This window comes from Osmia lignaria, chromosome 8, assembly GCF_051020975.1.
Source record: "Osmia lignaria lignaria isolate PbOS001 chromosome 8, iyOsmLign1, whole genome shotgun sequence".
Classification (NCBI taxonomy): domain Eukaryota; kingdom Metazoa; phylum Arthropoda; class Insecta; order Hymenoptera; family Megachilidae; genus Osmia; species Osmia lignaria.
In genome coordinates this window covers 6,946,968-6,960,446 of record NC_135039.1, presented here as the reverse complement: position 1 = coordinate 6,960,446, position 13,479 = coordinate 6,946,968, and the positions used below count along the sequence as shown (strand labels likewise).

Below are 13,479 nucleotides of genomic sequence, written 5' to 3'. Positions count from 1 at the left end.
CTTTATGGTACAGTTAAATGGTTAACGATTAAAGACAGTAATCACGTTGATTAAAAATAATAATATATACAAATTACATATGAATGTAAGGCTGAAAACCTATGAAATTGTATAATAAATAATAAGTACTACAAGACAAAATAGTTTTTGAGGTTAGGTAAATACAAATTTACAACTTATGTATGTACACTGAGTGAGTTGCATTGAACTTGTCGCAGTGAAGTTGGCTACAAATTCACTAACACATTCACGCCGCGTCGGTGAGACGATGGACGAGATCGACTCACCGACGCGGCATGAATGTGTTAGTAAATTTGTAGCCAACTTCACTGCGACAAGTTCAATGCAACTCAGAGTACATACCTACATACATATATATGTATACATATAATGGTACCAATTTAGAATCATTTGCTCCTTTTCCCTTATATCTTGTGCTCTTACACAATTCCACAAAACAATAACAAACTATAGTATTTTTCACGAGAGAGTACGAGTGTTTCTGTTTCGTGCAGCTCGACTGAGCTCAAAAAGTTCCCCCACCACTAGCGTTACCCCACCATGATTTACTTCCATTGCGATCCGCCATATACGCGGTGGACAAAATATACTAATATAGGAACGGCAGAGGTAATGAATCTTTATAACGATGAGCCAGAATCAAAGTAAAAATGTTATAAGTAAAAGTCGCGGGTAAAACGTTTGAAGTCAGTAATTTAAAAAATAATCAACCCGAATCTAAATGTAAGTAGCTATAAGCAGTACAAAATCGAAATTAAATAGTGTATCATATTAAACTTTTTTTATACAATTTACAAAAATTAAATAAATGTGAAAAAAAGAAGGAGTAATAAAGGAATATAAGAGGTATATCATGAAAATACGTACACAATAAACATATCATTTATTAATTATTTTTATTTAAAGGGAAGTACAATGTGTCTTCGTCTATGATATTAAAGTCCATTGGATGATAATGACAAGGCGTAGTCCAAGGGTTAAGCTTTTTCCGGGCTTCTTCTCTATATCCATTCATCTTGTGTAAGTTCTTTGCAGCAGGTTGACAGGAATGTAGATTAGTACCAAAAAAAGAAAAGTAATTAGTATTTCAGTTGTTAAAAAAGTTCGACTGAATAATCACAATCTTTGTATTAGTTGTATGAAAATCGTACTTAACAAAATTGGAATGAAAGTCTTCTATGTCTGAAGGGGTGGTATCAATATTAGTCGCTAACATCAGTATCAGACATGTCCACATCACTGTCAATGGTAGGCATTTCCAGAGTATCTTGGGAGAAGCGATCCATATGCATGAGCTTTTGCTCAACGCCGATGGTGTGGCGTATACAATTTTTCCACATCTCCGGTGTTACTCCTTCAATCCCTTCCGTTAACAGTTGTTTTACCTGTGGTATATTATATTCAGTATTCCTGGATTTAACGTAATTCTTCACTGATGCCCACGCAAGCTCAATGGGGTTGAGTTCGCAGTGGTACGGCGGCAGGCGTAAAATTGTTTTGTTATGCTCGCTGGCATATTCATCGACCACGTATTTTTCTTCTATTTGCACTGAGCGTGCCATTTGGAGTATGTAATGTGCTCCTGGTACAAGTATCAGGCACATGATGGCCTTTTGATATAAGCCACGTCGATGACGGTCTCATCTCTAATTTTCGGCTGTGGTATGACGCATTGTCCATAACCACCACAGCATTTTCTTTTAATAATGGCTCGATCCGGCAAAACCACTCGAAGAACGTATCTCCGTTCATTTCGTCGTGGTAATCTGCTGTGTTGGTCTTCGATTCAAAACACAGCAGTCCCCCAGATAAAAAACCATCGGCTGACCCAATGTGTAGCACGATATATGTATATTTTAGTATACAGATATATTTTTCTGACTCTGGCTGCTTTTGCGACCTAGCTCCGCCACCGGTCATGAAACACATAATGGCGTTAGCGCTTTGAAAAGTCACCTTAAGTTGAAAATACTGAGCAGGTTGTATAACAGTGTTAAAAATGTTTACGGCAGTTACTTCTGAAATACGATAAACGTTGATTTAAGTAAATTCTGTTTGTATGCATTAGATTTCTAAGTTTGATAGAAAAATAATGTGTGTAATTAATTAATACTTTATATAAAATAAGTGAAAACGTAAATAGTGTATACGTAACGTAACCAAGAAGTGTTCCGGGTTTTTGTGAAATAGAAAACAAGGATGGCGGATGCTGCAGCAAGACAGTTACAATACGAATATAAAGCGGTCAGTATTCTTATTAATTAACATAAAAACATTATAATAGATTACAAAGTATCTTACGTTTATATTTTTATTATTATTTTTATTTATATTAATTCGCTTGGATTACAATAATCTAATACATGACGAAGAGGTTATGTATATAAAAATAAGAAAATATACTTATTTAATTGTATTTTTTAAATATTTGTGATTTCAGAATTCTAATCTTGTTTTACAAGCTGACGTGCGCTTAATAGAAAGACGTAGCAGAGATGAAGCTACTGGTGAGGTTATGTCCCTGGTTGGAAAACTTGATGGAACACGAATGGGTGATAGAGCGCAACGTACTAAACCAGGAAAAGCAGAAGAACGAAAAGTCAAGTAAGCACAGTATTTTTAATAAAAATTCTATTCACTTTAATGAAATATAAATTTTAATTTTTCATTTTCTTTAGGCGTCAGAAACGAGATGAAGCGCAATATGACTTTGCACGAATGAAAGGTGCAACACTACTTTCAGAAGGTGTAGACGAAATGGTTGGAATTGTTTATCGTCCTAAAACTCAGGAAACACGACAGACTTATGAAGTGTTATTAAGTTTTATTCAAGAAGCCCTGGGAGATCAGCCAAGAGATATTCTTTGCGGAGCTGCTGATGAAGTGTTAGCAGTTTTGAAAAATGATCGTCTTAAAGAAAAAGAAAAGAAAAAGGAAACAGAACTATTACTGGGCACATTAGCGGAAGAAAGGTTTGCATTATTGGTTAATCTTGGGAAAAAGATAACAGATTTTGGAAGCGATGAGAAAGGCACTACAAATGAAGAAAACATTGATGAAACATATGGAATTAATGTACAGTTTGAAGAAAGTAGCGAAGAAGATGACGAAGATGTTTACGGAGAAGTTAGAGAAAATGATGACGAAGGCGATGAAGGCGAAGAGGCTAATGATGACCGAGCTATACATGCTGAAAATGTAAATATATACTATATATAGCGTTTTTTTTTTTTCCATTTCATTTTTAACTTGTTGTAAAAATGTATAAAAATATTGATTGTAATTGTGTGTCATTAGCAAATTACTTTATTGTATTTCAGTTGGGTGGTGCAGAAGAAATGAAAAAAGAAAAACCATTGCACCCTTTAGATATAGATGCATATTGGTTACAAAGACGATTAAGCCGGATTTATGATGACGCAATGATTTCACAAGCAAGAGCTGCTGAGGTATTGGCAGTTTTAAAAGATGCTGGAGACGATCGTGATTGTGAAAACCAATTGGTACTTCTGTTAGGTTACGATTGTTTCGATTTTATCAAACAGCTCAAAAAATACAGGCATACAAGTAAGTAATGCTCATTAGAAAATGTAACTACTAATAGCATTTGAATATATGTATATGATATAATGAAATATTTTTATCAATTACAGTTGCATATTGTACTATGTTGGCATCTTCACAGTCTGAATCTGAGCGTCAAAAAATTCGAAATAAAATGAACGATGATCCTACATTAGCCAAAATTTTACGTCAGTTGGATACCGGAAAAGGCGATGATGATGCTGATGAAACAATGGAAGCGAGAGCACAACGTAAAAGAAGAGAAGAGAATGAAGACACCGGAGGTCCAGGTGGCCAGGTACAAGGTACAAGAAATTTAATAGATTTGGAAGACTTGGTATTTGCACAAGGCAGTCACTTTATGGCAAACAAACGTTGTCAATTACCCGACGGAAGTTTTAGAAAACAGCGAAAAGGGTATGTATTACATTTATGACAGAATTACTAAATAACTTATTTATGTTTATATTTTATATAAATGTATGTTGCTATATATATATATATATATATATATATATATTTTTGTAGATACGAAGAAGTTCATGTTCCTGCATTGAAACCAAAACCATTTGCAGAAAATGAAAAACTTCATCCAATTGATCAATTACCAAAATATGTGCAGCCAGCTTTTGAAGGTTTTAAAACGTTAAATCGAATTCAAAGTCGTTTACACCAAGCTGCTTTAGAAAGTGATGAAAATTTGTTGCTATGTGCACCAACAGGTGCTGGTAAAACTAATGTTGCGCTTTTATGTATGATGCGCGAGATCGGAAAACATATAAATGCAGACGGAACAATTAACGCTGATGAATTTAAAATAATTTACGTTGCACCAATGCGTTCCTTGGTACAAGAAATGGTTGGAAATTTTAGTAAAAGATTATCTACATATAATTTAACTGTATCCGAATTGACTGGTGATCATCAGCTAACAAGGGAACAGATAGCTGCGACACAAGTTATTGTATGTACACCCGAAAAGTGGGATATCATAACACGAAAAGGAGGCGAGAAAACTTTTACTTCATTAGTACGATTGATTATTATTGATGAAATCCATTTATTACATGACGAACGAGGTCCTGTTTTAGAAGCTTTAGTCGCAAGAACAATCAGAAATATTGAGACAACGCAAGAAGATGTAAGATTAATTGGCCTTTCAGCAACGTTGCCAAATTATCAAGATGTTGCAGCATTTTTACGCATAAAACCAGAGACAGGCTTATTTTATTTTGATAACAGCTTTAGACCTGTCGCTTTGGAGCAGCAATACATAGGTGTAACAGAAAAGAAAGCGCTAAAACGCTTTCAGGTAATGAATGAAATAGTATATGAAAAAACAATGGAACATGCTGGAAGAAATCAAGTTTTGGTTTTTGTACATTCGCGTAAAGAAACTGGGAAAACTGCACGGGCTATTAGGGATATGTGTTTAGAAAAAGACACATTAGGACAATTTCTCAGAGAAGGATCAGCGTCCATGGAAGTGTTACGAACAGAAGCTGAACAAGTTAAAAATCAAGAACTTAAAGATTTATTACCTTATGGATTTGCAATTCACCATGCTGGTATGACAAGAGTAGACAGGACACTGGTTGAAGATCTTTTTGCTGATAGGCATATACAAGTTCTAGTATCCACAGCAACTTTAGCTTGGGGTGTTAACTTGCCAGCACATACAGTTATTATCAAAGGAACTCAGGTATACAATCCAGAAAAGGGTAGATGGGTTGAATTAAGCGCTCTAGATGTACTACAAATGTTGGGTAGAGCTGGACGTCCACAGTATGATACAAAAGGAGAAGGCATTCTTATTACAAATCATAGTGAATTGCAGTATTATTTGTCTCTTTTAAATCAACAGTTACCTATTGAATCGCAGTTAATTAGTAAAATGTCAGACATGTTAAACGCAGAAATTGTGTTGGGTACCATACAGAATATCAGAGATGCAGTTACTTGGTTGGGATATACTTATTTATATATTCGAATGCTTCGATGTCCAAATTTATATAGTATTGGTCATGATAAATTGAAAGAAGATCCATTGCTTGAATTACACAGAGCAGATCTTATTCATTCTGCTGCAGTGGGATTAGATCGCAGTGGTTTGATTAAATATGATCGAAAATCTGGAAATTTCCAAGCTACTGAATTAGGTCGGATAGCATCTCATTATTATTGTACACACGATACTATGTCTATATATAATCAACTCTTAAAACGTACTTTAAGCGAGATTGAACTGTTTCGAGTATTTTCATTATCCAGTGAGTTTAAACATATAAATGTTAGAGAAGAAGAAAAATTGGAGTTACAAAAATTAATGGAAAGGGTACCAATTCCGGTGAAGGAAAGTATAGAGGAACCAAGTGCAAAAGTCAATGTGCTTCTACAAGCGTATATATCTCAGCTGAAACTTGAAGGATTCGCTCTTATGTCAGATATGGTATTTGTTACTCAATCTGCATCACGATTAATGAGAGCAATTTTTGAGATTGTTCTATTTCGTGGATGGGCACAGTTGGCAGATAAGTGTTTGTCCTTGTGTAAAATGATTGATCGCAGAATGTGGCAATCAATGTCACCTCTCAGACAGTTTAGAAAAATGCCAGAAGAGATTGTAAAAAAGATAGAGAAAAAGAATTTTCCTTGGGAAAGATTGTATGATTTAGGACCAAATGAAATTGGAGAATTAATTAGGGTACCTAAATTAGGTAAAACTATTCATAAATATATTCATCAGTTCCCAAAATTGGAATTATCAACGCATATACAACCAATTACACGTTCCACCTTAAGAGTAGAATTAACTATTACACCTGACTTCCAATGGGATGAGAAAGTACACGGTGCATCGGAAGCATTTTGGATTTTAGTTGAAGATGTAGATTCTGAAGTAATACTTCACCATGAATACTTTTTATTGAAAGCTAAATATGCAACAGATGAACATTTGATTAAATTCTTCGTGCCTGTGTTTGAACCTCTGCCGCCACAATATTTTCTACGTGTTGTGTCGAATAGATGGATCGGGGCAGAAACTCAATTACCTGTTAGTTTTCGGCATTTAATATTACCAGAAAAGAATTTACCGCCAACTGAATTGCTCGATTTACAACCGCTTCCGATTACTGCTTTGCGTAATTCGAAATTTGAAAGTCTTTATGCAGATAAATTTCCACAATTCAATCCAATTCAAACACAGGTATTTAATGCTGTTTATAATTCAGATGACAATGTTTTTGTTGGAGCACCTACAGGTTCTGGAAAAACAACTATTGCAGAATTTGCAGTATTACGTTTACTTACTCAGAATCCGGAGGGTAGATGTGTATATATGGTTAGTAAAGAAGCATTAGCAGAATTAATTTACGTCGATTGGACGATAAAGTTTAATCAACAATTGGGTAGAAAGGTGGTTCTTTTAACTGGCGAAACAGGAACAGATCTTAAATTGCTTGCAAAAGGACAAATTATAATTACTACCGCAGATAAATGGGACGTCTTATCACGAAGGTGGAAGCAAAGAAAAAATGTACAAAATATTCAGCTTTTTATTGTTGATGAACTACAATTAATTGGTGGCGAAGAAGGTCCTGTACTAGAAGTAGCGTGTTCAAGAGCACGATATATTTCTTCACAATTGGATAAACCAACGAGAATTATAGCATTATCAGCTTCGCTTGCGGATGCGAAAGATGCAGCTCAATGGTTGGGCGCACCCGCTGCTGCAACTTTCAACTTTCATCCATCGGTTAGACCTGTACCATTGGAATTGCACGTACAAGGAATAAATATTACTCATAATGCATCTAGATTGGCTGCCATGGCTAAGCCGGTGTATAATGCAGTACTTAGATATGCGTCCCACAAGCCTGTTATTGCTTTCGTACCCACGCGTCGTCAGGCCAGATTGACTGCGATAGATTTATTGACATTCACAGCAGCTGAAGGTCAACCTTCTCGATTCTTCCATGCAGAAGAAGCTGATATCAAGCCATTTTTAGATAGGATGACTGATAAAACGTTGAAGGAAACACTTTCACAAGGTGTTGCCTATCTCCACGAAGGATTGTCTGCGGATGACCGTCGACTCGTTGAACAACTTTTTGATAGTGGTGCCATACAGATAGCAGTTGCGACAAGAGATCTTTGTTGGGGTTTATCGATTACCTCCCATCTTGTGATTGTTATGGATACTCAATGCTATAACGGAAAAACACATGCCTATGAAGATTATCCTATTACAGATGTTTTACAAATGGTAGCACGCGCTAATCGTCCGTTAGAAGATGATGATGCTAAATGCGTTCTTCTTTGTCAGAGTTCGAAGAAAGACTTCTTCAAAAAGTTCTTGAACGAGCCTTTACCTGTAGAAAGTCATTTGGATCATAGACTACACGACCATTTCAATGCTGAAATTGTAACTAAAACAATTGAGAATAAACAGGATGCCGTTGATTATCTTACATGGACATTTTTATACAGACGACTTACACAAAATCCAAATTATTATGGGCTGCAAGGGGTTACGCATAGACATTTATCAGATCATTTATCTGAATTGGTTGAAAGCACTTTAAGTGACCTTGAACAAGCAAAATGTGTTGCAGTGGAAGATGAAATGGACACTTTACCATTAAATCTTGGAATGATTGCAGCTTACTATTATATAAATTATGCAACAATTGAATTGTTTAGCCTTTCATTAAATAATAAAACTAAAATTAGAGGTTTATTAGAAATTATTTCAGCAGCAGCTGAGTATGAAACTGTTCCAGTTCGACAACGAGAAGAGAATCTGTTAAGAAGTTTAGCAGCAAGACTTCCGCATGCACCTCAAGCTCCAAGAATGGCTGACCCTCATGTAAAAGCGCAGCTTCTATTACAAGCTCACTTATCAAGGATACAGCTTGGTCCTGAACTTCAAAAAGATACAGAATTGGTGTTAAGCAAAGCTATAAGATTGATACAAGCTTGTGTCGATGTTCTCAGTTCATCTGGCTGGTTAGCTCCTGCAGTAGCTGCTATGGAATTGGCACAAATGGTCACTCAAGCAATGTGGTCTAAAGACTCTTACCTGAAACAGTTGCCACATTTCAGTGCTGAAACTATAAAACGTTGCACAGATAAAGGAGTGGAAACAGTATTTGATGTAATGGAATTGGAAGATGATGATAGGAATCGTCTTTTACAATTATCTGAAGCACAAATGGCAGATGTTGCTAAATTCTGTAATCGGTATCCTAATATAGAAATGTCGTATGAAGTTCAAGATAAGGACAAGTTACGTAGTGGTGGTGCAGTCAATGTTATTGTTCAACTTGAAAGAGAAGACGAAGTTACAGGTCCAGTTGTTGCACCCTTCTTCCCACAGAAACGCGAAGAAGGTTGGTGGGTTGTCATTGGCGATCCGAAAACAAACTCCTTATTATCTATTAAGAGACTGACGTTACAACAGAAAGCAAAGGTCAAACTTGATTTTGTAGCACCTGCTCCTGGTCAGCATTCCTATACTTTATATTTTATGAGCGATGCTTATTTAGGATGCGATCAAGAATACAAATTTACTATTAACGTAGGAGAGTACGAATCAGATGTTAGTTCAGGATCTGAATCAGATTGAAGAAATTAAATAATTTTCATTAAATGCTATGTTGCATTTATTAAATAATTGTTCATTACTATTATTTCATTATAACTGTCCACCACCACCCTGATTTTATCTTGTAAAATATTTTAAATAATAATGTCCAAAGAATTATTAGTAGGATAATAAAATGTTTAGCTTTTATTAAAATGGAAGCATTAAATGCAAAAAAAAAATATTTAGTATACATGAATTAAGAAGAACCACTTGTAAAACAGTTAATCCAATATCATTTTCTACATTCAATTTTAAATTTCTATATTGTAGCATTTAAGCATGTGTAGTAGCACATTATAAATAAAGAAATTAATTATTAAGTCTTTTCAAATTTATTATTAATTAATTGTTATTGTTACTGCCCTTATACATTGAGTTAGAAATATACTTGACATTTTAAAATACATATTTCAAAATCAGATCAGATTTAAATTTATTTTAGATCAATAAAAAATAGATTATGTAAAAATTAAAAAAAACGTTCGGGATTTCAGAATCAGACAAAACTTTACTGCAGTGTTTGTCATCGTTTCTTCAACATATTCTCAAAGCTTCACCATTGTACATTTTATACATTGTATATCGTTTTTAATATTTATTCATCTGAATAGTATTATGGACAATATTATGATTCGACAAAAAAAATTGTTTTTCATTCCATTGTAGAGTTTAGCCTATAATTGCCACAATTTTGAGACACTTTACTGTCTCAAAATTTATCAACATAATTTAACAAGAAAACGTAAATAAAAATTAATCAATGTTCGATCGCCAATAATTGCTAGAATAAAAATTATATTTTTTTCAATTAAAACTTCTGGTCATCTTCACCTTTTTAAATGGCATTACACAACATTTTTTATGCGATATTACAGGTGAAATTAATAAATTCAATGGTAAAGGACAAATATACGAGACTTCAAGAAATGTGTATGTACTGAAATTCATTTAGAAGTGAATGTTATTGATGTGTTGGGTTAGACTTCGACTGCCGTAAAGCGGCCGACAACATTTTTTTAAAATAATAATAAAGAAGTATAAAAATAAGTTGTAAGAAATAAACAAAAGCCATATCTTATTTATTATTACGGCGGCCGGATTACATATATACCTGTTATTGAGTTTGAATAGACATTTCTTGGAGTCTGGTATGTGCAGTTGTGAACGAAACCTTTACTCTCGCTCGATCCTCGTTTGTAAACAGAAAAAAATGGCAAACAATCTGACGCATATGTATGCTGTCAGAGATCAACAACTATTGGCAGCTTTTTGCGAATATCTCGGAAACTAAGCGAGACCGCTCCTTATATGTATAAGAAAAAATTGTTCAAAATATCGATTTTTCTAATATATCCAAAAATCATCGAAATCGGGAAGGAGTATTTGTTCTGTAGTTTCAGCAATAAAAGAATAATAATAGCAACAAAAAATAATGATAGTACGTCTTGTGACACATGGATTGAAAATCGCTATCCTAGTCGATTGAACGATGTGTGACAAAAAAATTTACGCGTCAGAGTTCATCGCCTCTTCGAGACTCGAACTTCCCATTCGCCACGATACATTGTATCGTCGTCGACGATTCGATTGACGCACACATATTCACATATACGAGCTGCGAATGAGCGCGCGGTCGAGCACAGAATGTAGCGTCGTCGCGTCGTCGCCTATACGTTTCCGCTTCCGGAGTTCGATTTCAAATTGTTTATTTAACATTTATTCAGTTGTCCTGAATTGTTTTTGTTCTTCATCCTCCGGTTTTGAGACACGTCTATCAGAAAAGAGCTGTGTAATTTCCTGAATCGCATTCCTTGCAGTGTTTTCTCTTGTGAGATTTTTTCTTAAAAAGCGTTTGAGTTCTTGTGAACTTTTTGCGTTATATTGTAAAGTGATTCAAATTGATTAGTTCCAAGTTTATTGTGTTTAGCGTTAGAACGCCTTCATCTAAACGATTGATTATCTTTTTGATTCTTGTTATTTGTGAATTATTTAAAGTTATTAAAATCTCTTTAAGTTTGGTTAAAATTAGAATATCAGCTTTGAATTAAATTCAATAAAATAGAATTTCAACTAATATATGAAGTGAGGTGTAGGTAAAACAGAACACGCTACACCGAAAGAGATTCATTATCGTGCACTTGATCTACTTTACCATCACCCCACAAGAAAACGAAGAAACTGCGCCCTACAGAAAAAACGAGGAACTAAATTTGTGGTCTGTTTTACCTTTTTGACGTCTTTCGCGAGTGAAAAATCAACGAAATCGTAGTTTTCGGTTTTCGTCTAAACGAAAGCTTGTACACCATCCCCTGGGTGCTCGTTTTGCTCTATCCGACCCAAAGAATGGCGCTCTGGTCTCTATTTGGACATTCGTTTCGCAAAAATGTTTATATTACAAATAAATTAATGCAGGTGAGTCCGATCCGCCATTTTCTTGACTGTGGACAGACACAAATTTCAATATTTTGTAACTTTTTGACGATTTGGGTAAAATAAGGACCAGAGCGCCATTCTTTAGGGCCTTCTGGACACGTCCCTCAAATTTTTTTGCATTCTGTTTAGAAATGACGACGAAAACCGAAAACTCGCGTCTAGGAATTTTTCTAGGGACTGTCGGTAAAGTTTTCGACGCTCGCATCGCCTTAAGGCGATGCTAGCGTGGAGGCCGAACTTCGAATTCCGCGTCGGTAAAACAGTCAACGTTTCATCGAAAATTAGCCCGAACAGAAACTGATTTCAACGCCACCTGAATTATCGCATCCAACTAGCGTCATGCTATGCTACGTCACTTTTCGCATACACCTAAATGACACACGGATGCTACGATAGCTACATGTATCATGTACGATGAATCAGACCAATTTTTGCGTGTGTTGAGAAACCACAGTTTCTCGAGCGAGTTCGGCTTGCCTTTGATGTGGTTACAGCCGAGAATCGAAGCAGCGTACAGGGAAAAAAGCAAGTTTAAATACCCATGTACGTGTGAGACAATACTAACACAAAATTTAAGATTAAAACCTTTTTATTTTTGAATTTTTTTTAATGACAATGTTACTAACGTATTTATGAGATTTTTCTGATTAAAACAAGATCAAACATGGCATAATTTGAATTATAATTATTTATTTACTTATTTATATCTAAATAAGTAAAAATAATGCAAATTATATGGTGTTTGGTCTTATTTTAATCAGAAGAATCTTACAATTACATTGGTAAAAGTTTCATTTAGCAAAAATGAAAAATAAAAAAGTTATTGTTGAATTAATATTGTTTCACTCAAATGTTTTTTCTCAGGCCCTTTAATTCTCGGACCTCTTTCTCTTTCGCTATTTGCCCTTTTCTACGTTCGCCAACATTGAAGAACTCGCTCCAGCCGTGTTGTTCTTCCAGCATCACATTTTCGTTACCTATTCATCCAATATTTGGGCATAACGCAAAATCAGGAGAGTCCAGCATAATATCACATTCTATGCTGAAAAAACATACTAACTTATCTGTCTAAAAATATTTTAATAACTCTGGCAACTTATTTATTTTTGGGGTGCTTTTCATAAGTAATCAGTATTTCACCAAATTGTTCAGAATATCAATTTTTATAACATATCAAAAAATCATCGAAATCGGGAAGGACGTATTTGTTATTCAGTTTCACTAAAAAAAAGAATAATAATAGCAACAAAAAATAATCATAGTACGTCTTGTGACACATGGGTTGAAAATCGCTATCATAGTCAATAGAACGATGCGTGAAAAAAAATTTACGCGTCGGAGTTCATCGCCTCTTCAAGACTCGAACTTCCCATTCTCCACGATACATTGTATCGTCGTCGACTGTTCGGTCGACGCACACATATTCACATATACGAACTGCGAATGAGCGCGCGGTCAAGCACAGAAAACGAACAAACTGCGCCCTACAGAAAAAACGAGGAACTAAATTTCTGGTCTGTTTTACCTTGTTGACGTCTTTCGCGAATGAACAATCAACGAAATCGTAGTTTTCAAATTACTTCTACCTGGAGACTTGTACATCATCCCTTGGGTGCTCGTTTTATTCTATCCGACCCAAAGAATATCAGTCTGGTCCCTATTTGGACAAACTATTGGCAGAAATGTTTATATTATGAATAAATCAATGCAGGTGAGTCCGTTCCGCCATTTTCTTGACCGTTGACAGACAGTAATTTCAATATTTTATAAGTTTTTGACGATTTGGATAATATAAGGACCAGACAAATATT

General features: G+C 35.0%; 2 protein-coding genes across 3 annotated transcripts; one reads left to right on the top strand and one right to left on the bottom strand.

The window, feature by feature from the left end:
* The first annotated feature begins 603 nt into the window (after positions 1 to 603).
* On the top strand, positions 604 to 9,499 carry l(3)72Ab (U5 small nuclear ribonucleoprotein l(3)72Ab). 2 transcript variants are annotated; one of them, XM_034339022.2, is made up of 7 exons: positions 604 to 744; positions 2,212 to 2,265; positions 2,462 to 2,625; positions 2,700 to 3,219; positions 3,342 to 3,588; positions 3,675 to 4,002; positions 4,114 to 9,499. In XM_034339022.2, exons 2-7 carry the CDS (start codon positions 2,221 to 2,223, stop codon positions 9,212 to 9,214), a joined length of 6,405 nt encoding a protein of 2,134 aa, XP_034194913.2. In that variant the 5' UTR covers positions 604 to 744; positions 2,212 to 2,220; the 3' UTR covers positions 9,215 to 9,499. The 2 variants fall into 2 exon arrangements, with proteins under 2 accessions (XP_034194913.2, XP_034194912.2); XM_034339021.2 differs by lacking the exon at positions 604 to 744 and having other exon boundaries at positions 2,046 to 2,265; positions 4,114 to 9,498.
* On the bottom strand, positions 913 to 1,871 carry LOC143305619 (uncharacterized). The gene is made up of 2 exons (XM_076689845.1): positions 1,173 to 1,871; positions 913 to 1,048 (listed from the first exon to the last, which is right to left on the bottom strand). The coding sequence occupies exon 1, from the start codon at positions 1,623 to 1,625 to the stop codon at positions 1,224 to 1,226; it is 402 nt and encodes a 133-aa protein (XP_076545960.1). The 5' UTR covers positions 1,626 to 1,871; the 3' UTR covers positions 913 to 1,048; positions 1,173 to 1,223.
* Positions 9,500 to 13,479: the final 3,980 nt, after the last annotated feature.

Coding starts and splice junctions, on each gene's coding strand:
- LOC143305619 (XM_076689845.1), bottom strand. CDS start 1,625: ATGTGCCTGATACTTGTACCAGGAGCACATTACATACTCCAAATGGCA.